This window comes from Berghia stephanieae, chromosome 5, assembly GCF_034508935.2.
Source record: "Berghia stephanieae isolate SIO BIC M18660-M18661 chromosome 5, UCSD_Bste_1.3, whole genome shotgun sequence".
In the NCBI taxonomy this organism is placed as follows: Eukaryota; Metazoa; Mollusca; class Gastropoda; order Nudibranchia; family Aeolidiidae; genus Berghia; species Berghia stephanieae.
In genome coordinates this window covers 15,680,665-15,708,398 of record NC_088364.1, presented here as the reverse complement: position 1 = coordinate 15,708,398, position 27,734 = coordinate 15,680,665, and the positions used below count along the sequence as shown (strand labels likewise).

Genomic DNA, 27,734 nt, shown 5'->3' with positions numbered 1-27,734 from the left:
TAGGTTCCATGCCTGGTCCAGGCTTCGGATACTGCATGAATTATCTCTCTCCATTCCTCCCTGTCTCTTGCTTTTTCAAACAACTCTTGGATTGTTAGGTTGGTGAAGCCCTTCAGTTGGTCTATGAGTGTTTTTCTTTGTCTCCCCCGGGCGCGTTTACCAGGTATTTTTCCACAACTTGCCAGGTATTCATTCTTATCTTTCCTTACTATGTGTCCGAAAAAGGATAGTTGTCGATCCACTATTAAGGGCATTAGTTTCCTTTGTTGGTATGTTTGTTTTAGCACTTCTTCGTTCGTTTTGTGTGCAGTATACGATATTCTCTGCATCCTTCTCAAGCACCACATTTCAAAAGCTTCAATGTTCTTTTGTGTTTCTGCATTTGTAGTCCAGCTTTCGCATCCGTATAACAAGATTGGCCACACGTAGCACTTCAAGACTCGGAATCTAATCCCGAACGACATCTGTTTGTTTTTCAAAATGTTTCCCAGGTCCATGAAGGCCTGTTTGGCTTGAGTTATTCTTGCTCGTATGTCTCGGTTACATCTTCCATCTGTTGTCACTATTGAACCTAGGTATTTAAAACTTTCTACGTTGGTAAGTTGCTCGCCGTGAATCGTTATATTGCAGGTGTTGTTGTTTTCGGGGTTTTTCTGTATTACCATGCATTCCGTTTTGGTGATATTCACTTCCATTCCCTTGGCTTCACTATCTACTACCACTTTGTCAACAATCTTTTGAAGTTGGATTTCTGATGTTGCAATGAGTACCGTATCGTCTGCGTATCTTACATTATTTATGTTGTGACCTCCTACTTTTATTCCCTCCATATTATTTATGCCCCTCATGATTGTTTCTTGGTATAGATTAAACAGATCTGGTGAGGCAACACACCCTTGACGGACTCCTTTCTTAATAGGAATGGAATTTCCTGTAGAGTTTCCGATTTTGATAGATGCCTGCTGGGTGTAGTATAATGTTTGCATGAGTCTGAGGTCTTTCTCATCAGCGCCAATGGAGTGCAGTTGTTTTAGTATTTCTTCGTGGCGTACTCTATCAAAAGCTTTTTTGTAGTCGACAAAACAGAGGTATAGTGGGGTCTGAACCTGTATAGCTCTTTCACTTAAAACACGGAGGAGGTATATTGCGTTCCTTGTCCCTCTGTCAGGTTGGAATCCATATTGTTCTTCTGCGATTTCGGGGTTAATCTTATTCCTTAGCCTGTTGATAATTATACGCAACAGTATTTTGTTGATGTGGCTTATTAAACTTATAGTTCTAAAATTTTCGCATCTGACTGCACCTGCTTTCTTTGGTATTGCTATGAAAATAGAGTTACAGAGATCTTCTGGAATTTTCCCAGTATTGTATATATTGTTGAATAATATGTGAAGTTCATCAATTGCTAGATCTCCTAGGCTTTTTAATACCTCTACAGATATTTCATCAGGGCCTGTTGCTTTACCATCCCTCATTCGTTCCATGGCATGTTCAATTTCACTTTTGGTGATGTTTGGTCCGCTTAATGGTTCTTTGAATTTCAGTGGTGGTTCATTTCTATTTGGATCATTGTACAGTTCGCCTATGTATTCTACCCATCGGCTTTCTATATGTTGTTCTTCAAATAGCAGTTCCCCTTGTTTGTTTTGGATACAACTTCCTGCTGCTTTGCTTTTCCTTTTCCCTGATAGTTCTTTTATTCTTTGGTGAGCTTGTTGGGGGTTGGGTTTGTATTCTCTTTCGATTTCGCAGCATTTCCAGTCTAGATAGTTCTCGTGTGCCTCGATGCATTTGGATTTAATGTGGTTGTTCAATGTTTGGTATTCTGCAGACCCTCTGTTGCATTTTCGTCTTTCTTCAAATAGGTTTAGAATTTCATTTGTCATCCATTCCTTTTTGCTGTTTATTTGAGCTATTGGTAAATGCTTTTCTGCAGTTGCTTTGACACACTTTTGGAATATATCAAATTGTTTTTCACATTTTTCGTTATCAGGTTCACTTTGGCTTTGTATCATGAGTGCATTTTCAAATTCTTCTCTCATTTTTGTTTGTATGCCATTGTCTTTGCATAACCTGTAATCCCTCTTTATTCTACCAGCTGTTCTCTAAATAGCTTTAAACTTTATCCTTACTGTACAAACAACTGGGACATGGTCACTGTCTACATCGGCGCCTGGGTAGGTTTTGCAATTTAATATGCCATTTCTGAATCTTGATGATACTGCTATAAAGTCTATCTGGTTCCTTGCTCTGTCCCCTGGTGATTGCCATGTCCAGGTCTTTACTGGAGCTTTTACTGCTTTTGGCTAGGGACCCCTTATTCACGTTTTATGGTTATTGTGTTATATAATAAAAGCTGAAGTTTTTTGTTTGTTGATTGGTTTTGTTTTGTTTTTTGTTTGTTTTTTGTGGGTTTTTTTTGTTTTGGGGTTGTTGTTTTTTGTTTTTTTGTTTGGTTGGTTTTTTTTTTTTATTTGTTTGTTTTTTTTTGTTTTTTTTTGTTTTTTTTTGCTGTTGTTGTTTCTGTTTTGTTTTGTTCATTTTTTGTTTGTTTTTGTTTTTGTTTTTTTGTTTGTTTTTTATTTTTTGTTTTTCTGTTTGTTTTTGTTGGGGTTTTTTTTGGTGTGTTTTATTTTTTTTTTATTTTTTTTTTTTTTTTGCTGTTTTTTATTTCTTTTGTTCATCCTTTTGTTTTGTTAGTTTTTTGTTATTTTATTTGTTTGTTTGTTTGTTTTTGTTATTATTTTTTAAGGGGGGGAGGGGGGTCGGCACGGGAGAAAATCTTGACCATATGCGAGGTAAAGACAAAATGAATGGACGTACCTAAGCCTTCATTTTGATTTGATCGATTTCTCACAAAAGTATATTATGTCTATCAGACTATAGATGATTAAGATTACACGCAGTTTGATATGGATGTTATGAGTATTTTAGCTAAACGCGTAGCATCATTAGTCCAAAATATGCAATTTCGGTTAAGTGTATTTGCGTTATTAAAGAGAATAAACATAATTTCATCGACAACAAAACTTCAACATTTCAGATATGTCTGGTCAATTTGATTTATTCTTTTATCTACATTTGATATCTAATCCATCCTTACGTAAAACCGTTTTGTGGCGGTGGGTCACATATAGGTCACATATGGGTTTTCAGCGATATCTTCAACAGTATTAAGGCATTTTATTTATATAAAAAGTGAATAAACAGACAAATGAATAAATAAATTATAAAATAAGTTAGAATTTTCTTTAATTATTCAAAATAACGAAGGACAAGATATAATCATTGTTACTTGAATTCAGTATATTTAACAAAACGAAATTCTCTCTCTCTCTCTCTCTCTCTCTCTCTCTCTCTCTCTCTCTCTCTCTCTCTCTCTCTCTCTCTCTCTCTCTCGCTCCCTTCACTCTGCCTCATGTTTACTTATTTAAACCCTCCTCTCCGCTCCCCCCCCCCTTCCCCACCCTCCAACCCCTTCCCGATCGCCACACCTATTAATTAATATATTATAAAAATCATTAAAATGATTACTACTCTCGATAGCAAAAGCTTATGCACGGAATTTTAAGTGCAATCTTCCAACTTCCGTATCTAGATTTTTTGCAAAAATTTGTTTTGACACGTCCAATATCACCACTGTCCTTATTTTGTGGACAGGCAATACATAATTTTTTTAATAAGAATTTCCTCTCCGAACTGGAAATGTTTCGTGATGTGTCGAGTCTAAATAACCCAACAAGTCTAATTTTCAATAAGGCTTATGTTCTACAGACTGAAAGGAGTAGAGCAGGTAAATTGAATGAATAATGGCTCTTGATTTTAAGAAGTTTGCCTTGAAAGAAAAGAAATGCCTGAGTGGGAATTAATTTTCATCTTGGCCCACGTTCAAAATTAGAATATTTTCACCATGAAATTTTAAATGGAATCGTATTTGTGTATGTAGGTATATATATATATATTATATATATATATATATATATATATATATATATATATATATATATATATATAATATATGTGTGTTGTGTGTGTGTGTGTGTGTGTGCGCGCGTGCGCGCGTTTATGTATGTATGTGTGTGAACGTGTGTGTGTGTGTGTGTGTGTGCGTAGTGTATGGATGTTAATTAATAACATTAATATCATTATTACCTCTAGGACATTCTGTGACAGAGTTTGAACTTTCAATGTTCAAATTGATACTCCAGTTTTGTTTGAGTGCGTCAGAAATGTGATATCTAAATTAAACTCTTTGGATTATTTATATTAATTTATTGATTGATTCGTTTGTTTATGTCTCCATTTATTTATTTATTTATTTTATTTATTTATATATGCATTTATTTATTCATTTATCTGTTTATTTATTTCAGTCATTATCCATTGATCTATTCAATCATTCATTAATTCATTTATTCATTTATTTTCCATCACAAAATCAGAACAAGATATTTTCGCCATCGCTAGCAATGGACTGACGTCGGTTTCAGCGCTTAATTAAAATTAACTATCAGAACAATAATATCATGCAACGCACGATCTCTGAGTTTAGCGCGAATCAGAGTGGAAGGTTTCCCTCCGAAAGCTTCGTCAGTTTCACTTCCGCGTTTTCAAAGGACACTGCTCCGACAATCAAGAATGAGAACTGGAGGATTAGGGATGAGGAAATGCGGGCGCATGACGGGTTCGATTCCTGGGTGGCTTGTGTGGTTGCGTTCTTCGACACGCTCTTGCTGTTCGGGTTCCTGTGCATCTACCCGCTGTTCCTAGTGACGTTCCAGGAAGACATGGGCACCTCCTTGTCAAACGCAGGTAGACACTGGAATAGGATTCAATAGTCTGATGTCACGTCCGCCCAGCAACCAGCAGCTTGGTTCTAAGCGAAGAAAATCGCTACTTTTTATTCTTCACGCTGGCTAAAACTTTTTCACATGTCATGTGATCAGAATGTGCAAAGGTCAAAACATGATCAGATTTATAATGCTTTTCTCCTCTGGATACACTTTTAGGCTCGTCGGAGAAAGTATTCCATGCCATTTTCCCGATAGTTTAGAACCAGTTACTTAGTAACTATGCGTCATTACGAGGGAAGTGACGCCACGACTGTTGAAGCCTATTGTATTTGCAAAAACTCATAATCCCAATACCGTATATGTCAGAGGTGTAAAAAATGCCTAAAGAGTGAACTTGAAGTAAAATGACCATAGATCATATGAAATTTTGATTTTTTGATACTTTTTTTTTTTAACTTAAAGAGTACCTATATATTTACCACCACTCCGACCCCTCCCACGATAAAATACATGATTGTTGCCCTAGTCTCATTTTCTAAAACTGAAAATTCCATTTTCAGAAATAATTTTTTTAGAAGACCAAAGCAAAAAAAAAAAATGTTTAAAAAATTCTAAAATAATATATTAGAAAATGAGACTAGGGCAACAATCATGTATTTTATCGTGGGAGGGGTCGGAGTGGTGGTAAATATATAGGTACTCTTTAAGTTAAAAAAAAAAGTATCAAAAAATCAAAATTTCATATGATCTATGGTCATTTTACTTCAAGTATATATATATTTTTGTTGTTGTTTTATTAGTTTGTTTGTTTGTGTGTCTTTTGGGTTTTATTTTTGTAGGTTTTTTTTTTTTTTTTTTTTTTTTGGGGGGGGGGGGGGGGGAGGGGTTGTTACTGTTGCTTTTTCTTTTCTTCTCTTTTCTTTTTAATTCGAGTCAACACTCAACACTAAATTCTGGGAGTCACGATAGCTCATCGGGTTTAGATATAGAATTTATGAAGTTAACGTCATTCGGCCCTTTATTCGTGTGTTTAAGACCGCCACTTGGGTGGTTAGTTTTCACTAAATTCTATCAGACAATATACGTGGTTACAACTTAGGTCTTGTGTTGGTACGTTTGATCTGGCCGACAGATCTTGAGAGTGTTTTATTCAAGAGCATACCATCAATAAGCCCCTCAAGCAAAGGTACCATTATCGATCACCGTTGCAGACAAGACTTTTGAGGACTTAAAAGTTCAAATGGTGGTCCCAATAGCTCAATTGGTAGAGCACTCGATCACGTACAAAGGGACCGAGATCGATCCGCCAGGGCGAGGTCGAGAATTTTTTTTCTTCTGAACCCCCCCCCCCCCCCCCCCCTCCCTTTCTCCTGTACACCAAGCAGCGATTAGGTCTCTGGATCTATTGATCTGACTGAAAGTACTTTGCGATAGACGGGCGTCAATTTGGATAGCAAAGGATAGCAAGTAATTTTTATTTTTCATTCACGCTATAGAAAACGGGATGAATTCCGGCTCCATGGGCAATATGAGTCTCTGAGAGAATACGAAAAAAATTCCAAATTTTGGCAATTTTGACCTTGAACTCAGCCAATTTTCCTCTCAATCTAGTTCATTCCGATACAATACCAGATTGTTACGGTTGTCTAGGTACATATTATTATAGTGTGTTAAAACAATGAATAAAGCATTAATAAACATTTAAAGATAAATAAAATTCCCTTTATTCATCCCGTAGGGGACATTTTTCTCTAGGGTCTATTCCAATGGGAGACTGGAATAACCCAAGCGTTAGCCGCAGTGCAGCGCCGCAAATGGAGCTAAGGCGAGGTAACTTACTCAAGGTCACACAACGCAGCGGCGGATGATCGAACTCGGCACCTTCGGGGTACGAAGCAAAGACCTTACCGCTGAGCCACGCTGCCCCCTATGAGGCGCACTGAGCACCCTGAAATCATGAAACTGCACCGGTTAAATGTGGATAGATTTCATCATTTCTGACCAATTGTCTCCAATTGGCATCACTAAGACAAAGGAGGCCGCTTTAGATAAACTCATTGGTACCAGTGGCAAGGTTTATCTTATTCATTCTCAATGGGAACACCGTCATTTCAGCTCAAAATGATAGTATCCATTTCAAATTCCTCAGCCACATTGGGTTCGTTGGCATATGGCTTGGTGTCTCTGTTCGGGCCTCTGGCCAGTTATCTTGCGATGCGTTTCGGAAACCGGAAAATCATGATGATCGGTTCCCTAGTCTGTGCAGTTTCTACCTATGGGTCTTCCTACGTTCAAGCATTCAAGTAAGTGAGACTTATTTATCTGTGTATGGTGTTGGATCATCATTGTTTTTGTCCTCGTCATCAGCGTCGTCGTCTTCATCGTCGTTGTTATTTATAACGGGGAGGCAATGAAAGGGAGATGGAGATAGATAGATATGTGGATGGATAGATAGATATACATATATATATATATATATATATATATATATATATATATATATATATATATATATATATATATATATATATATTGTTAGGAAAAGAAGAAGAAAAAGAAGAAGAAGAAGAAGAAGAAGAAGAAGAAGAAGAAGAAGAAGAAGAAGAAGAAGAAGAAGAAGAAGAAGAAGAAGAAGAAGAAGAAGAAGAGAAATAATAACAACAAATACGAGGACGACGATGACAATAACAACGACGGCAATGACTACTACTACTACTACTACTACTACTACTACTACTACTACTACTACTACTACTACTACTACTACTTTTAGTACTACTACTACTACTACTACTACTACTACTACTACTACTACTACTACTACTACTACTACGACGACGACGACGACGACGACTACTTTCTACTACTACTACTACTACTACTACTACTACTATACTACTACTACTACTACTACTACTGCTACTACTACTACTACTACTACTACTACTACTACTACTACTACTACTACTACTACTACCACATAGCAAAGACGACAATAACAATAACAACCGTAACAACAACCTATAAAATCACCGCCCACTTCTTTTGAATCCTTTAGTTTACTGTTTGCCACGTTCGCTGTACCTTTTGCCCTGGGTACCGCGATGGTAAACGTTCCAGCCTTCGTAGTTCCCATCGAATACTTCAAGAAATACAGGACAATCACCACGGGCATCATCGCTTCGGGAAGTTCAATGGGAACGCTGTTATTGGCACCGCTTATACAGGTATGTTGCCATACTCTAGCAATACAGAATAGAGGTGGGTGTTAAAATGTTCCGTGAAGTTCAATTTTGCAAACGACAACAGAATAACTGGCAAATTTAAAAATTACAAAACTATTTTTTACAGATTGATATACGAGTAACTTGCAAATCTTTTGTCTAAATCAATGGTAATTCTATCACCCTTTGACTAAAATGGTTGTTAAGAATATCTACTAGGACACAATGATCGGTCCTTTTATTTTGAGCCTGGGCTTGAGAATCGCCATTTGGCCACCCTGTTGCCAGATTTATTTGCGCGCCCCTACAGACTTTATTGCCGGACAGAAATGTTATCGTTGATGGCACACAGATTCGCCTCAATCTATTTTCATTTCCACAATACAGTAGTATAATAATTAAAATAGACGAGTGCCTGTTCGTAATAGCATTTTTTTATTTTTTTTTTTAAGAACAAAACAGAAAAGAAAAATGTCAGAGAGAGAGAGAGAGAGAGAGAGAGAGAGAGAGAGAGAGAGAGACAGAGAGAGAGAGAGAGAGAGAGAGAGAGAGAGAGAGAGAGAGAGAGAGAGAATAGAAAAAATCCTCAAACTACGAACCATCTAAAAAGTCTGAGGCTTGAACCTTTTTTTTTTTAATCAAATTGAGTCAGTTTTTGACAGAATTGTAGTAGGATTACCAGTTTGGCGCTTATGAAGGCAATTTTTTTAACATGGCTTTTTAAAACCATCTGACAAAGGTTTGAAGTGTTGGCATATTCCATTCAAAATGAAAAAAACAAACAAACGTGTTTTATCAATATCAGTAAGCGGTTCGAATTCTAAAATAAAATTTTGGTCTAACTTAGGATGCCTTTAATCAATTAATGTTTGAAAAGAAAATTGTATGGCCTCAGTGAGAATAGAGTGGTGAGCTGATAATGACAACTGAACCCCGAGGCCAAGTCTGTATAAATTTATTCTTTTTTTTTTCTTCTTTTCTTAATTACAAGAAGTTATCTAAATTTGGATTATGAAGATGTAAACACCCGCTCTTTTATCATATTAAAGTGAAAATTAACTGACACAGACATGGGGTGAGAAAATCAAAGTAAAATATTCACCAACTCTGCTCGCCAATTCAATTGTAACAACAAATAAAAGTATGTGTAACCTTACGCGTTTAAAGGATTTAATAGGTAGCTAATCGCCCAAAAATGGCGGTCTCAAAACAAGAGCAAAGAGCTCGAGACGTCAAATCCATTCATTCTTTATGTTTTGCATCCACAGGCAATTCTTGAAAAGGTCGGGTGGAGAACCGCCTTCCGTGGCCTGTCTATATCTTTTTTCGTCTTGGTCCTCGCTAATGCGCAGGTGCGACCGCTTGATAAATTACTTCCGAAAACGAGCAATTACGAGCAGACTAGCAGCAATAGATCAACACTGTGTGAAGACTTCAAGCTCTGGAGCAATCGGGTGTTTGTCTTATGGGTGTCCGTGATAGCCATTGTCTACTTCGGATACAACATTCCGGTCATGTTTTTGGTAAAACTAAAAGCCAGTGTTATCTTTAAAAAGTCGGTCAACCCATTCACCCATCCGTCCATCCACCCGTCCATCCATCCATCCATCCATCCATCCATCCAATCCAATCCAAAATACTTACAGCTTCATCCATCCGTCCTCCCGTCCTTTCATTTAGTTATCTATCAAACGTCAACTGGGACAACATTGCCTAAAGGCGAAGCTTTGCCTCTTGAATTTTGGACCAATAAGAGATTGTTAAGTTCTGTGGCAATTATTTCCTGTTTAATAAAATGAGTCTAACTTTAAAAAAAAAACACACAATATCTCAATAACAACAAAACATAGGGTTTTGAAGACCTATGTATGGTCAGTATTATTATACGGCTGCGGACAATCTGGACAATTACATAAGACACTAGAAAGAAACTGGGGGCAGTAGAAATGTGGTTTCTTAGAAGGATGTTAAGAATCTCATGGACAGAGAAGAAAACTAATGAAGAAGTATTAGAGCAAGCTGAAAAGGTTATTAATTCGTACAATAAGAAAAAGACAAATGCAATTTTTAGCGCACCTAAATCGACATAAATGTATTGAACATCTTGCTCTCACAGGAAAGATAGAAGGTAAAAAGAGTAAAGGTCAGTGGCGGTTCTAGCCTATTTATAGTGGTCGGGCAAAGATGAGTCGGTCATATATATATATATATTTTTTTTTTTTTTTTTTTTTTGTTGTTGTTGTTGTTTTTTTTTTTTGTTTTGTCTTGTTTGTTTGTTTGTTTTGTTCGCCTTAAAAAAAATTTATTTCAACCACAAATAATCACATTCACAATGCAATGACAATACCAGTAGATTTTAATTATTCCAAACGTAATCAAAAATGAATCACGAAAGAGAATACAACAAAAAATTAAAGCGAAGAGACATAATGCGACAACACCTTCACAATACAAGTCCATCTCGTTCACTCGAAAAATTAAAGAGATGCTTTAATCCCTCAACTGCGAGATTAATATTTCTGTTACATTACTGGTTTTCAGTAGTACGTAGTAACTGTAAAGTTTTTATCGAGAAGCAACAACAGCGATATGACTCGAGTTTCATTCAGAGCTCAAATTGCATAATTTTACTGCTCTCTTGGTGGTTAGAATGATTGTGCCGGTGGTGGTAGTGGTTGGAATAGTGGTAGCGGTGGTGGTGGTGGAGGAGGAGGAGGAGGAGGAGGAGGAAGAGGAGACGGTGAGGGAGGATGTAATTATGGTAGTGGTTTTGATGGTGCTGTTGGTTAGAATGATAGTTGTGGAGACGATGACGGAAATTATATGATGATGTTGATATTGTTTTTATTTCTATTGTAGAACTTGATGTTAATGTTGTTGTTGTTAATGATGATGGTGATTATGATGACAACGACGATGTCGTCGACAATGATGATTACAATACGATATTACAAAGTTTATTCAATCTAAGGCTTTCGCCAATAAATCATAAAATTTGATGACAACATACATGAAAGTGGAAAAAAAATGATAAATGGAACCAAACAATAAACTGTAATAACCACACCAAAAAAAAAAAAAAAAAAAAAATCGTAATACCACCAATACGTACAATAATAATAATAATAATAATAATAATAATAATAATAATAATAATAATAATAATAATAATAATAATAATAATAATAATAATTATTATTATTACTATTATTATTATTATTATTATTATTATTATAAATAATAATAATAATAATAATAATAATAATAATAATAATAATAATAATAATAATAATAATAACAAATGATAATAATAACAATAATAATACGAGTATTACCATCATCATTACTACCACCACCAACATAATTACGTTTCCAATCAGTTTTCTCGTTTTTTAAAATTTGATACCTATAATAGACGAAAATTCCGGTGATTTTGTTAAAGGGTAGTTAAAATATCTACGATTTTATTAACCCTGAAAACTACGATTTTTATTTTCCTATTTCAAGTAGGCAGGTCTGCTATGACAAGTATCAGTTCCATAGTCAAAATAAGACAAACAAAAACAAAGTTTATTTAATCTTAGGCTTTCGCCAATAATTCATACAATACAATTAAGACAAAATATTGCTACTAATCTCTCCTCATGCATTCATTAGACGATAACAATAACGACCGTGTTATCTTTACTCCTTACCCAACCAACCCCTAGCTTCCCGCCTCTTCACCACGAACTATCTTATGTATGTATTAGCTTTAGGACGGGCAAGTACGGAATCTGCCCACCCTACCTTTAAACGTATCTATTTCCTCTTAGAATTCAACTATCTCCTTACTCAGAAGAGTATTTCTAGTATACTAAGTCAATTGTTGAGAAAACCAAAATGGTGGTTGTATTTTATATATTTATTTAGTCGTGACCTTTGAAAAAAAGTGTTTTGTTTTATTAGAGGAAATGCAATAGAAAATTACATTGTTTTGCAAAAATATTTAGTATGGAAAAAAAAAAACAGGGGTAATTACTTTAAGAATTTGAAGAAAAAAAAAAGAACAAATTAATTTGTTAAAAAAAAAAAATAAAAAAAAAATCAAATAAGAAAACAATTTAAATAAATGAGTTTTGAGAAGCACTAAGGAAAACGAGAAAAAAATTAATTTAAATGGTTAAACAAATATATAAAAACAACACAAGTTAATACTAAATTGATATATTAGTAAATTAATAAATTAAATTCAATACTGGAATCTTCCCAATGTCATTACATCAATGGTACCAGCACAAGTAAGGCAATAAATTAGAAAAAGTACGTTTGCCAAAATCTGCATTTAGTTTATAAGGTGGGCTCATTTGAATTAGCCCGACCTAGTACTAGAGAGGCCAGACAGCAAACTCGGAGTTCAGCGTCAGGCGACGTGACGATGGGATGACGATGTGGGCGGAGTGGAGTGGTTGGGGAGAGGGGGGGGGGGGGGGGGGGGGGGTTGATAAAAAAAAGAACAGGAGCGTATCTGGTTTATGTATTACGGGGTGCATGGTGATTCTCAATCTATCAAAAATACACACAAGTTGATTTCAGTACGAAGTATCAAGTTTAAGTACTAACTTTTGAAATTATCTAATTTAAATTAGATTATTTCGGACCTGGTAATACAGCATATAACTTGAAAAAACAGGCTGGTATTTGCCCACCCTGCCCATTATTACCAGCCGTCCCTGGTAAAGGTAGACCAAGATAAACATATTTGAATAGTTTGAACAGCTGGGTGACAAAGAAAGAGAAGAGTAATATTAGTTTTCTGAGGTTATCTGATCAGAGAAATGAATGGCGTACCATGATCACCGATGTCTGGCACAGACTTGGTACTTGAAGAAGAAGAAGAATAAGAAGAAGAAGAAGAATAACAATTACATGTCTTTTAACGGGTACAATAACTGCAAGAAAGCTAAAATTATTCAAAATGCTCCAAATTCACAGATGCAAAGTTTTTCCTTGAGGTAATGTTCCCCCAACTGACAGTGCCTTGAACTCTCGTCTCAATCCGGAACTATGTCACACAGGTGCCGAAAATTGGACGCAAATTTGAAATTATTAGAAATTATGGCGTTTTAAGTGTTCGCACTTTTTGAATTCATTAATCTTAACAAAGCACGTAGAAGCTCTATATAAAAACGCGCATGATTTATTATTATTGTTATTGTTATTATTATTATTATTATTATTATTATTATTATTATTATTATTAGTAGTAGTAGTAGTAGTAGTAGTAGTAGTAGTAGTAGTAGTAGTAGTAGTAGTAGTAGTAGTAGTAGTAGTAGTAGTAGTAGTAGTGGTAGTAGTAGTAGCAAAGCAGCAGTAATTATTATTACCATTGTTATTATTACCATAATCATCATCATCATCCTCATAAGCAGCATCATTTTAATAATTTAATAACGACATGGCTTATTTTATTTGTCCTGGTGAGGCCAGCTACTCAGTGTTCATCGGCGGCACGCCTAGGGATGCGTCCTTCCTTCTCATGGTAATGGGAGCTGCCACCACCGTCTCACGACTCGCCACCGGAGGTCTCATGAATTGTGACCTCCTCAAACGTCTGCATGCCAAGCAGATCATTTTCGTCCTCATGGGAACCGTTCATCTGCTGCTTGCACACATCAATACTGTTGCGGTATGTTTGAAGTAAACTAATTTTTTTTAATGGTCACCATGACATGAAAGCACAATCCTAGAAGCCGAATTCCTTAAAGACACGTGAGAGACTGACAACGATTCCAATTCTGCCGTCTAAAGGAAAAAGACCTTATGTGGCCTCTGATTACAAGTAAATATACGGTCTATTTCCCTAAGACGGCAGAATTGAAGACCTTATTGCGAACGAAAGAATACTACACTCTTACCAGGTCCCGCAGTCACGACTTAATGATCATTTCAATTCATATTTCCCCAAGTAGTAATGGAATGTGACCGAAAAACTGAGGAGATAATGATGAAGGCTTTTAGGCACGTCCATAATTTGTCCCCACACTTACAGTCACGTTTATCTTTGGCAACACAGAGTTGCGCTTTGCCTGATTCAATTTAAGTTGAATTACTAATAAAATAGTCCGGAAGTGTTTCCCTTTTTGTAATGGACAATGTGCATTTTTATTTATTATTATTTTTTTTTTTTTTTTTTTTTGCCGCCTTTGGATAGGACACTGTCATTTCTAAAATACCCTGTTACCCAATCACCACGGGGAAAGCAAGGAAAGGGTCGAAAAAAAAGCAACTCTATTTTACCCGGGATCCCAGTTCCTTTGGGTGTGAAGCGAGTGTACTAACAAATGAGCTATCGTGACTCCCTCTAAAAACGTGTAATGTGAGAAAATTGGACGAGTGAAAATGTGTTTTGATTTTCTCCGATCATACAAAGGAATGTCACACTCCTAAAAGGGTGTGGCCATGGCTGCTCTTTTTATTTGTTCAATCTGGTGTTATATCGGATTCAATCAGATGACGAACAGCGAACTGTAGGGTAAAAAAGATCAGAAAATATGTGAAATTTTACTCTTTCTTTTTTTTAAAAAATTCTTTGACAAACGACATTATTTCTGATCATTTAAATAAATTTATTAACTAAGCTTCAAATCTCTATTTCTAGCGATAACATAATTGGCACACGCTTCAAACCGGCATAAGTGTGACGGATTTGAGGTGATGGATCGCCAATTTTAAATCGGTTTCTTTTCGGCATTGCATTTTCACTACTATAATATCATAAGGCGTTGCTTGGAAGACAGAGAAACGCAACGGTCTTCTTAGGAAGCTGGCGGGAGCAACTTAGGGTGCACTATGCTATTCGCGACCTACACGAATGCAGCGATGAGTTTGCGGCCTGGGTAGATCATCATAACATAGTATAGTAGTGTGACCCATCAGAAGCTGCTGCTGATACATCACATGACGAAGAAGAAGAAGAAGAAGAAGAAGAAGAAGAAGAAGAAGAAGAAGAAGAAGAAGAAGAAGAAGAAGAAGAACAACAACAACAACAACAACAACAACAACAACAACAACAACAACAACAACAAGGAGGAGGAGGAGGAAATGATGATGATGATGATAATAATAATAATAATAATAATAATAATAATAATAATAATAATAATAATAATAATAATAATAATAATAATAATAATAATAATAATGCTGAAAACTTATATAGCGCTATAACTCCGAGACACCAGACTCTAAGCGCTTAAATTACAAATTACTTTGGCTGAAACATACTCATTCACACACACAAGCACACACACACACATACACACACAACACAACACACAACACAAACCAAACCTATCTTGCTTCTCATACCATCTACTAAAATCGAAACAAATATGTTTTAAGCGAACGTTTAAAAATAGACAAAGATTCTTTTTCACGAATGCTCTGCGGTAAGGCGTTCCAAATAGAGGGTCCGAAATGAGAAAAGGATCTCATTCCAGCATTTTTCCGAATTCGAGGGACAACTAGTTTTGTGGAATCACTAGCCAAACGTAAGGGGCGGGGTTTTGAATATCTTTCAATTAGTTCTGAAAGGTAGGAAGGGGCAGTACCTTCAAGACAACGATACACTAAAACACAAGCTTTGAATTTAATTCTTTTCCCAACAGGCAGCCAATGCAGGTCATGAAGTAGAGGTCCGGCAGAGTCGCACCTACGCTTCATGAATACTAGTCTGGCAGCGCTGTTTTGGACAATCTGAAGACGTTTCAGATTGTATTGCGAAACGCCAAACAACAGAGCATTACAATAATCCAATTTCGATAGTACGAGGGACACAACCAGGTGCTTGGTCACATCCTCAGATATGAACCGTCTAATGGAAGCAATCTTTTTTAGTTGGAAAAAGGAGATCTAACCAAATTATTAACCTGATGCTCCATCGACAGTCCAGAGTCTAAGAATGTGCCAAGGTTTTTCACTTTGTCAACAATTTGAATAGAGGCATCCCCCAACTTCAAATCTGTTTCACTTTTCCACTTCCTGTTTCCCACATACAGCACCTCCGTCTTATCATCATTCAGTTTCAGTCTGTTCTCATTCATCCATTTCTTAACACTTTGGATACAATTTTTACTATTGGCTGATACTTCTTGTAAATTTCTCGTATTGGAAACGCAGTACAATTGCGTATCATCAGCGTATTGATGGTAAGACAGACCAAAACTTCTGATGATTTTAGACAGAGGGCCAACGTACAAAACAAAAAGAACGGGTCCAAGTACTGAACCCTGGGGAACCCCACAATCAAGAAAGATTTCCTCCGATCTATATTCATCCACCGTAATAATCTGTTTACGATTAAACAAATATGACCTAAACCAATCAAGCGCTGCACCAGACACGCCATAAGTAATTTCAAGACGTTTGAGAAGAAGATTGTGATCAATAGTATCAAAAGCAGACGATAGGTCAAGCAAATTCAGCAAAGAACATGAACCATTGTCTATAACAGAGAGGAGATCATTAACAACCCTAACAAGTGCGGTTTCCGTCGAATGATGTTGCCTATAAGCAGACTGAAATTTTTCTTCAAGACAATTATTTTTAAGATGAGACAGTAATTGTTTCAAAACAAGCTTTTCTAAGATCTTAGGAAAAAAAAGGAAGATTAGAGACAGGGCGATAGTTTTTTAAGTTCTCTTTATCGAGATCAGGTTTTTTCAAAAGGGGTTTGACATGAGCAACTTTGTAAATGTCTGGTACAGCACCTGACTGCAACGAATTATTAACAATACATGTAAATGGTGTTAAAATTACATCAATTGCATTTTTTTAAATGGCAGTATTTAAGGGGTCTAAATCACAACTTTTAGTTGGAGACGACATAATGCAATCACATAAGTCAGCTTCAGTAATCTTTGAAAAATGTGTTAATGAATCACCATGAAACGTGTCAAATGTTGTATGGATCGATTCAGACGAGAGTTCTTTCCTGATGGTATCCGTTTTTTCTTTAAAATATTGACCAAAGCGAGTTGGTAGATCCGCACGATCGATTAAAGATGGGAGAGCTGGTTGCGTCTGTTGTCCCAGCAGTTCCTTGGTCAAGGCAAAGAATTGTCTCGAACGTCCCACGTTTTTGAGGCTTTCTTCATAGAATTTCTTTTTGGCCCTGAAATTGACGGCTTTTGCATCATTTCTAGCCGCGATGTACCGCTTCTTATCGACCGCATCTCTGGACTTGAGCCATTTTCTTTCTGCCCGCCTCCTGGTTAATCCATTCAATTTTATTTCGGTATTATACCAGGGTGCTTGACGTCTTACTCTTACTGCTCTAGTTGTTAAGGGAGCATACTTGTCCACCGTACCAACAATTGACTCGTGGAGACCATTCGCATCATGTTTATTTTTAACGTTATGGTCAAGGTCTTGTTTAAAAATGTTCATGTTTATATTCTTCAAATTACGAGATGTTATCATCTTTTTTACTTCGTGCTTCATTGGAAATAAAACGCAAAACACAATTAAATGATGGTCAGAGATTAATTTATCAATATTTGAGACAGGTGAAGAGAGAGAATGTTCAATGTCTGTAATGACATGATCTATTGTGTGGCCATGGTTGTTTGTAGGACCGCTTACAAGTTGAATATAGTTGTTTGTGTCAATAATCTCCCGAAATACTTTCGATTCATTTTTGTTTCCGAAATAATCAATGTTAAAATAACCCATAAAAATATTATGCTTTTTGTTTATGGATTGCATAGACATAAATTCTCCGAACTCAGATAAAAAATCAATTGTTGATATTTTGTTTTGTTGGCTTGGTGGTCGGCGGTAGACACAGTGAAACGACTTTTTAAAATTATTTTCATGAATGGCAAATCCAGCGTATTCAAAACTTCTAAAATCTATCATGGTGAAATGATATCTTGTCAAAGAGTGACAAGTTGTAAATAATTGCAATTCCACCTCCTTTCCTCCCAATGCGTGGAAATGATTTAATACAAAAGCCTTCGGGTGTAATTGCTTTCATAATTGGATCATCATATGAATGATTAAGCCATGTTTCCAAGATGACAAAAATAGTAATTTTATGATCTTCAATAATGTCGATTATGTCTTGAGTTTTATTACGACACGATCTAACATTTAGTAATCCAATTTTTAAACTGGTATGATCACTACGTGCAGGTTGTTGTTGTTGTTGTTGTTGTTGTTGTTGTTGTTGTTGTTGTTGTTGCTCAAGACGGTGCTGTTGCTGCGAGTTGTTGTCATGGTGGTCGTTAATTTCATACTGACTGTCACGGACAGTGTTGACATTTGACAAGGAACGGTGAGGATTACTCATTGAAGTGATTAGATTGGATGGGGGACGAGTGTTGATAAATTGAAGCGAGGATCGAGGTCGTAGGGGGAGCGGGCGTGGGGTTGGCCGATGACCAATGACGGTGGTTATAGGGCGTTGTTTTCGTCTACCCCCTCTGAGTCTGTTCATAAAATTAGTATTATAAATAGATCGATGTACACGGTAGTTGTTAAAAGTTGTAAAATATAGCACAGTGAATAAAGTTTCCAATATGGCTGTAAACAAATAGCAGTTTAAAACTATGTTCGACTTTGGAAAATCAATACTTAAATTTTAAAATTTTAGAAAAATCCTCTGTTAGAAATCGTTAAAATGTATATCAATAAAACCACAAGACTATCACAAATCAGATGGTATTAAAATCCAGGCGAAATGTCAGATAAAAATCACTCAAAACACGTAAATGAAAGAGCCAACAAAAACAAGACTCGCCGGTCAGGCGTGTTACAATAGTAACTTGATGATGATGATGATGATGATGATGATGATGATGATGATGATGATGATGATGATGATGATGATGATGATGATGGATAAGCAGAGCATGTGCAGATTGTGAAGTTATGTGGTCTTGTGGTATGGCACTCGCCTTTGGACCGGAAGGTATAGCTTCGCTCTGAGCGGCGAAGAATTGTCCTTGGAATAGACTCCTTATTCACATTTTCTCACCGTACTCGGGGTTAATTTAAAATGAGTATCTGGTCGTTAACACAGCGATGTCTCTGCCAGAAAAAAAAAAGAAAGAATGTAACATCGCGTTGTGTCTCTAGTCCTACATGTTAAATGTTGCAGTTGGCTATAGACCCCCTGTATATAAAGCGCGTTGAGCACGTTTAGTGGATATTAAACTCAGACCTGTCTACTACTACGAAAAAATTCATAGAATTACGAAATTTTGGCTCCAATTTCAGAACTTCGTGAGCATTTCTCTAAGTCATTATAACTGAGTGAAAATGAAAGTTGATGCCAGACCACACAATGTTAACTCACTCAACCCTAACACCGACTATATCCGTAGCTTACCCCGGTTACTTTTACCACATGCCTATTTATTACATGTTTCTGAGACAAATTATAGGCGTAGTATCAACGCTCGTGTTTATTTATTTATTTATTTATTTTTTTTTTTGCATGTTAAAGATAGTTGAATAAAACTATCTATGTACATGCTCATTTTTAATACATTATTTTCCAAGTAGCAAAAATCTCTAGGATTGAGTGAGTTAAGGATTTTGAAGTGTCAGTCGAACCTTGTGAAGGTAAATAGTCGATTTTTAATCTTAATTTCAGCGATTACAATTGTTATCTCCCTACACACTGCGAATTTTTAAATTTTCACGGAGGCAGGTCGGACTACACTGGATAAATGTTCCAGTGTTATTGATGCAGGAGGCCACAGCAGCTAATGAAATGATATCCCCTTTCTTTTACCAATCTTATCAGGGTCTCTACGCGTTTTCTGTTGTTCGAGGCCTATTAGACGGGGCTCACATTGTTATGCTCCCGACTTTGACGGCGTCCATTGTTGGGGCCAAGAGGGCTATTTTAGGATGGGGCCATTTGGCTGGGGCCATTTCACTCACATATACTCTTGGCCCTCTTGCTGCAGGTGGGAATAATCATTTAATCCATATGATGATGGTGGTAAATGTCATCATCATCATCATCATCATCATCATGCTCATTATCATTATCCCCGCACCATGCTCATCATCATCATCATCATCATCATCATCATCATCATCATCATCATCATCATCATCATCATCGTCGTCGTCGTCTTCGTCATCATCATCATCAATTACTATTAATATTATCATTGGTGTTATTAATATTGCCTTTGATATAAATTCGAATAGAAGCTTCATTAAGCTCTACAAAAACAAGTGACATGGACATTTGTAATTTACATTGAAGCTTCTATTCAATTTTATGATCTTTGTCTTCAAAACGGCATTACGTCAGAATCGTTAAGTTGACAAATACATCAACTCTTATTATTGACAACATGACTGCTCAGCCATATATAATGTATTTTAAAGCAAAACATTCCCTATCACGAGCATTTATAAATTCGTCACTATTTTTAGCATTTTTAGTTTGAAATTTCAGACTGTTCCATGTTTTGATAGTGCAGAATATAAATGTTTTCTTTCTTATTGATATTGAGTATCTTGAATTAAATATTTTGAATTTATCTCCAGGCGTGAATGTAATGGAAGAGTAATCCAAAAAAAAAAAATATTGTATTTTATGCTGCCAAGACCGTGAAGTAATTCATAAGATTGAAATAAATCACCTCTCTTTCCTCTATAATTTAATGTTAGAAGGTCCTGATAATCTCTTTAAAAACTGATAAAACGAAACATTTTATTTATTTATTTTTGTTGGTTTTTTGTTTTGTTTTTATTTTGTCATTTTTTGTTTTGATTATCTCATTTTGGCTGCTGGTTTACTCCGATATAATGGCATTTTGAGGCGATGGGTCATTATTTCCATTGTACCTCTTGTCTTTGTCGTTATATCAGGGGCTGTGATGGAAAAGACGGGAAGCTATACAGTGCCATTCATTATGGCCGGTTTACCATTGATAGTAGCGGGGCTTTTACTGTTTCTATTGCCTTGGGCTCAGAGGAGCTACAGGAAGAAACGATATCTGAACAAAATCAGGTATTGGATGGAATTAACTGCTTGCATTTTGGGTGGTGACGATGGGAATGGTGGTGGTGGTGATTGTCATAATGATGATGATGATGATGATGATGATGATGATGATGATGATGATGATGGTGATGATAATGATGATGATGATGATGATGATGATGATGATGATGATGATGATGATGATGATGGAGGAGGAGGAGGAGGAGGAGGAGGAGAAAGAAGAAGAAGAAGAAGAAGAAGAAGAAGAAGAAGAAGAAGAAGAAGAAGAAGAAGAAGAAGAAGAAGAAGAAGAAGAAGAAGAAGAAGAAGAAGAAGAAGAAGAAGAAGAAGAAGAAGAAGAAGAAGAAGAAGAAGAAGAAGAAGAAGGGGGAGGAGGAGGAAAAGGAGGAGGAGGAGGAGGAAAGAAGAGATAAAAGAAGAAGAAAACAGCAAACTGCTAAAAAGAAAAAAGAAAAGAAATGCCTCAATGCGAAAGCAATTTTTCAATGCCAAGCGGCTTTGAAAGAAAATTAATTATGTTTAGTTTCGTGTTAAAATGTCAACCCAACAATCCTGCATATATATATATTGTAGATAAATATGAATATTTATATAGAGCATGTCCATGCTAAATACACTTCATTGTGTTTTATTATTCCCCCAGTAGGCGATATGGAACCATATTTTTATTTCATACAGTGCTAGTTGCCTGTTAGGTGACCTTTTTGTACCAGCACTCTTCCATTACCCCCCAAAGCCTAGAGTCGTGGCCAAAAGTTTAAGACCAAGCTTTGAAAAACTCTCATCTAGCTAATTTTTGTTTCATTGCACCGTGCTCTCAGGTGCAGCACAGGAAATGAACTCATTTCAATAAAAGATGTTTATTCTGCAATTTTGATAGCTGACAGCAAAGGCTGATGTTCATATTGACATTCTGAAGCAATTTATGGTCACTTGATTGAACTTTGTGGACAGCACAAAAATGGGCAAAAATATATCCATTTCTAGCATTGTTAGGGCTCAAATGGTGACATTATTCAATGAAGGGTACACAGAACGTGACATATCGTGCAAGGTAGGGTGCAGCAAGACTGCAGTGCACAATGCTATTCAAAAGTACCGATCAGAAGGCTTTTTTTCAGACAGAGACAAAACTGGCCGCCCAAGAAAAACTTCTCCCAGAGCTGATAGGGTCATTAGGATAGTGGTTTCGAAGAATCCTACTGCCTCATGCCAAAAAATTCGATCTGTGCTCATGTCATGTGGTGTTGATGTCAGTCGTTGGACAGTCTCAAAACGCTTGACTGATGATTTCGGCCTCAGATCTCACAAACCAGCTCAAAAACCCAGGCTGACCCGAATTATGAAACAGAAACGATTGGCGAAGCACAAACATTGGACCAAAGAACAATGGGGTAACGTCATGTTTTCAGACGAATCAACTGTGGACTAGTTTGTTGTTCGTAAATATAACGTGAGAAGACCAGCTGGTAAACTGTATGATGAAAAGTATGCAGTCGAGACCATGAAACACCTGCCAAGCCAAATGATTTGGGGAGCATTTTCCAAGTCAGGAACTGCCGGTCTATATTTTTTGGATCCTGGAACAACGATGAATGGCCAAAAATACCTGGAACTACAGAAAGACAAACTACATTCTAATCTGCAGTCACACCAGTGTAATATATTCATGGACAACGGTGCCCCTTGCGACAGGCCAAAAATTGTTCAGGACTTTCTTCCGAAGAACAAGGTCAAGACCTAGGAATGTCCCGGAAACAGTCCAAATCCTAGTCGATAGAGAATCTGTGGCACTACACGAAAAAAAGATTGCAGACAACAAACAGACAGTAAAGTCCTTGTTAAAGCAATCAACGATGTTTGGAGTCAAGAGCTTTCTCCAGAATACTGCCAAAACCTGATTCCCAGCATGCCTCGACGGATCAAAGCTGTCCTCAAAGCAAAAGGTGGACATACAAAATACTGAAATATGGCTCAAAGATTCAGTAAAGGTATTAAATAAAATGTTTAATTATTTGAAGTGAGTTTGTTTATTTTTCCTTGTTTCACAAGGTTTAGATTTAATGTTTATTAATTCATTTCTTTTGGTCTTAAACTTTTGGCAACGAACAGCCTAATAGTGTAATGTGTGTAAAATGCCTTACTCAAGGAAAGAGCGTCGACACAAAAATGTTATGCGGTAACTGTCACCCATTCGGTCACTGACAAACCCACTTGACATTACTTGAGTTTTGTGACAAGACGAGACACCGCCGAACCTCAAATGTTGCTTTGTTGGTTGGTTGATTGTTATTGTTGTTGTTTTTTTTTTGGTTGTTTTTTTGTTTTTTGTTTTTTTGTTTTTAGAGGGGGAGTGTTTTGATTTGTTTTGGGGTTGGGGGGGGGGGGGAGTTGTTTTATGTGTTTTTTTTTCGTTTTTTTTTGTTGTTGTTGTTGTTTTTGGTTTGGTTTGATTTGTTTTTTGTTTTTGTTGTTGTCTTGTTGTGTTTGTTTATTGTTTTATTTCGGTTTTTGTTTTTCACAATCTATTGTTGATGATCTGTGATCCAAACAGCAGTCCCAAGATCCCCTTGATCCCAGACCCGTTTGACCTGGATGACATGGACCCCTTGGAGTCCATAGAGGAATACATTACCCATCAGGCACATCTCGCGGAAACGGCTGAGCAGTTAGCAAGGTGAGACCTGTCGTCTGATGAGAAAATATTTTTAAAGAAAGCTTTGTCCTGAAAACTTTTTCTTCATTTTTTTAAAAGTCATTTAAAAAAAAGAAAATTTGTTCTCGCGTCAGATCAACAGTGACAACTGCTTCCTACACTTTATTTATGCAAGGCTAGTCTAATACAAAATACTTTCCGCCGTGTCTGATTGCCCCTGATACCCATTTACTCAGGAAAAATCAGAAATATTCGACATTTTTTTAAGCAACAAGATTAATACTTTAAGTTGACACTTGTCAAGTTTAATATTTAAAAATCCTCCATTGGTTAAGAGGCCGTGCCAATTTATTCCCATTTCACCAAAATCGTATAAAAATCATGATATTGAAAGTTTCCAAACTGGTGTCTTGTTTTTAGCACTATTGTGTGACTATTGTAAAAAGTTACTTATGTTGAAAAACAGATGACCAATCAGGATAAAGTCTGGACCATTTTTTTTCCTAACAATATTATATACTTTTCAAAACAAAGCAGAAATCACGCTTGAATCATTTCTCAAGATAGACGAGTTAAAACGGGTCCTGACGTGTATCTAATGGACTACAGAATTTGATCAATGATGTCAACTATGGGCTATAGGAGTTGCACAATGTCTTACACAAAAGCAGGGTCAATTCAAAATATGTACATGGGATTGAATTACTGTTTAAGACATTAGAAAATCAATCGGACACGGATGAAAAGGTTACGCATAGTCATAGAAGTAAATGGGAGATCTTCAGATGTCAGACTTGCATCGGGTACGGTCTGGCGGTTTCAGGATTCTAAACTTTTCCAGTTTTTTTTCTAATAGTTTTTGTTGTTTTTGTTTTGTGTTTTTTTGTTTGGTTGTTTTTTTTCTTTATATATATTAAAAACAATTTTTTAAAATTTCTTTTCGGTTGTTTTTTTTTTTTTTTTGACACCTGGTATATATACTTAATAAAGTCCAAGGTTTGAAAGTTTTTGATGAGATGATGGTCATGTGTTTTCTGGCCAAATTTTAAACATGTAACTTTTTTGAAAAGTACGGCAGTATAATCATATTTTTTCTTCTTACTGAATCATTTCAGATCGATGTCCGCGTAAGTGTCCGTTGTTTACATTTATATCAATTTAAATTTGCTTCGTTGTTTCTTTGCCTTGGTTCGATTCTTACAAAGTGTTTATTTCCCAAGATTTCATATTTATAGCCCATCGTATCAAAGCGGTATTATGTCATGGTGGGCCTGATGCTGAATTTTGAACTTAAAGTCAAAATGACAAGAATTATAACTTTTTTTACACTATAATAAGTCACGTAATGATAAATTCTTCTTCAGAAAGTCTTCAGAGAAGAAACCAACCCGGAGCCAATGCCTCGAAGTCCCAGGTTTGAAAGTTTTTTTACAAAGATGAGGGTATTTTAAATCGATAGATATAAGAAGAACGGGTTTCTGGCCAAATTTTGAATACGTATTTTTCCAAGAGTACCGCAGTTAACAGGTTAATAAAACAGACTATTTATTTCTATTGTAAATCCAATCTGTAGCATTTGAATCACCTCGACATGATAGCTTATGCAACGGTAGGTCTTTTAGTATGCGTTTTGATTTTCTTCTCTGTCTTTGCTTCTAGCAATGGTGATATTAACTAATTTAAAAAATTGGGAATATGGTGACAATTACTAATAGTGCTATAACAGTTGTAGTAGTAGTAGTAGTAGTAGTAGTAGTAGTAGTAGTAGTAGTAGTAGTAGTAGTAGTAGTAGTAGTAGAAGTAGTAGTAGTAGTAAGTTAGTAGTAGTAGTAGTAGTAGTAGTAGTAGTAGTAGTAGTAGTAGTAGTAGTAGTAGTAGTAGTAGTAGTGGTGGTGGTAGTAGTAGTCATGGTTGTAGTAGTAGTAGTAGTAGTAGTAGTAGTAGTAGTAGTAGTAGTAGTAGTAGTAGTAGTAGTAGTAGTAGTAGTAGTAGTAGTAGTAGTAAGTAGTAGTAGTAGTTAGTAGTAGTAGTAGTAGTAGTAGTAGTAGTAGTAGTAGTAGTAGTAGTAGTAGTGTGGTGTAGTAGTAGTAGTAGTAGTAGTAGTAGTAGTAGTAGTAGTAGTAGTAGTAGTAGTAGTAGTAGTAGTAGTAGTAGTAGTAGTCATGGTTGTAGTAGTAGTAGTAGTAGTAGTAGTAGTAGTAGTAGTAGTAGTAGTAGTAGTAGTAGTAGTAGTAGTAGTAGTAGTAGTAGTAGTAGTAGTAGTATATTAGTAGTAGTAGTAGTAGTAGTAGTAGTAGTAGTAGTAGTAGTAGTAGTAGTAGTAGTCATGGTTGTAGTAGTAGTAGTAGTAGTAGTGGTAGTAGTAGTAGTAGTAGTAGTAGTAGTAGTAGTAGTAGTAGTAGTAGTAGTAGTAGTAGTAGTAGTAGTAGTAGTAGTAGTAGTAGTATTTGTTGTTGTTCTTGTTTTGTTTGTTTTTGTTTTTAAGGTTTTAAGGCGCTTGTAACACATTTAGGTCATATCAGCGCCAGTAAAAAGGCAGAGAATTGGATAGTAAAAATATTCTTGATGTACAATAAAAAGGACTTGAGGAAAAAGTAAGTCAAGGGGAAATGGTTCAAATAGAGAATAGATGTAGATTCCAAGAGCACACTATCAGTGTACTTAGTTTGAGATCACCTAAAGTCTCACCCACTCACCAGCAAAAGTCCCCACTAAGAGGAATACATTCAAATGTTTACATTACAAATATTATGTTAATAAATTAAAAAATAACAGTACATAACAAACAAACACAAAAAGATTTACAAGGGAAATAATAAATCGCATCTCCCAAAACGATAAATATATGTTTCTCTACCAGACAAGGACTCCTTAGTGGAAACTAAGACCGCTGCAATTGGTCATTATTGCATTTTACAAAGTAACTAATGAGTATAAATATTGGTGGTGTATAAATGCATTAACAATTTTTACGAGATATTAACAAAATATATCGATTAATTTTGAATCGAAAATGTATGTAACAAAGAGCCTCGTTTGTTTGTTCCGGGCGACACAGTTTTATAAGACCCCTACGAAATTTTGGGCTTGTTGACTATCTAGTGATAGAATATAATATTATTTACCCTCACAATACCCCCCAACCCCTCCATCCCCCGTCCCCAATCCTCAATGCCCTCCCACAACCTATCATTCTTTTAATTTAAGAGGTGGCTTTCCAAACCTGTCAAGTGACACTTAGAAAATGAGTTGATCTATTATCTTAACCAATTAGATACATAACACGAATCACCAAGAAAACGCTTAACTTCCAAAACAATCACGGTATTGTTATATAAGGCAAAGAAGACAACCGTATTTCCTTCTTTGACTCACTAAAGTAATAACAAAAAATTGCGATTTTCTAAGAATGACGATATATAATAGACTTGGCATGTTTTGGAAGTCAATTGCTCTTCATTTTTTTCTTTCTTTTCACCACGTCATCAGAAGCACGCGCTTATCGGCATTCTATCCCCGAACTGAGGGAACTCCTAGGCCTATAATAACTTACTCGGCTCTCGTCACCAATAGGAAGACAGATCAGCGTCTATCGGAGACAGTCAGCGATCCAAACTTACTATCCAAACCTGTTAAAGATAAACTTCCGGTAAGTGGTATTGATGGTGCTAAATGGACGATTGATTATGTGACGCACAGTCTTATCTTAAATCTCTATTATGTATGCGCTTGGCTAACAAACTCATAACATTGCCATCCGGAAGTATAACGGACCAACACACATAACTATGTGTAACCTTGAACGTTTATAGACTGGATAATACAGTTAAGTGAGAATTACTTATAAACGTGGATGGCTAAAAAAACAAACAACAAGAACAAAAACCTGAATTCCGGCATCTTCATTTTATCTACATCGGGATGACTTAGATGCTGAAAATTGAACTTTATGTGTGTGTGTGTGTGTGTGTGTGTGTGTGTGTGTGTGTGTGTGTGTTGCTACATATGGCAATGAAGTAACGTTTGGAAAACCGTTTTTCGGCTTT

The 27,734-nt window shown here is 36.2% G+C and overlaps 1 protein-coding gene across 1 annotated transcript in view; it reads left to right on the top strand.

The window, feature by feature from the left end:
- The first annotated feature begins 3,640 nt into the window (after positions 1-3,640).
- The window catches only part of LOC144973864 (monocarboxylate transporter 10-like), a 49,545-nt gene continuing 25,451 nt past the window's right edge, over positions 3,641-27,734 (top strand). Inside the window, exons 1-11 of the mRNA XM_078916752.1 lie at positions 3,641-3,793; positions 4,443-4,812; positions 6,943-7,096; positions 7,852-8,020; positions 9,286-9,540; positions 13,482-13,685; positions 19,812-19,977; positions 20,897-21,038; positions 23,587-23,709; positions 24,804-24,815; positions 27,178-27,337. Of these exons, the coding sequence (XP_078772878.1) occupies positions 4,527-4,812; positions 6,943-7,096; positions 7,852-8,020; positions 9,286-9,540; positions 13,482-13,685; positions 19,812-19,977; positions 20,897-21,038; positions 23,587-23,709; positions 24,804-24,815; positions 27,178-27,337 (1,671 nt within the window). The 5' untranslated portion in view covers positions 3,641-3,793; positions 4,443-4,526. The remainder of the gene's footprint in view (positions 3,794-4,442; positions 4,813-6,942; positions 7,097-7,851; positions 8,021-9,285; positions 9,541-13,481; positions 13,686-19,811; positions 19,978-20,896; positions 21,039-23,586; positions 23,710-24,803; positions 24,816-27,177; positions 27,338-27,734) is intronic.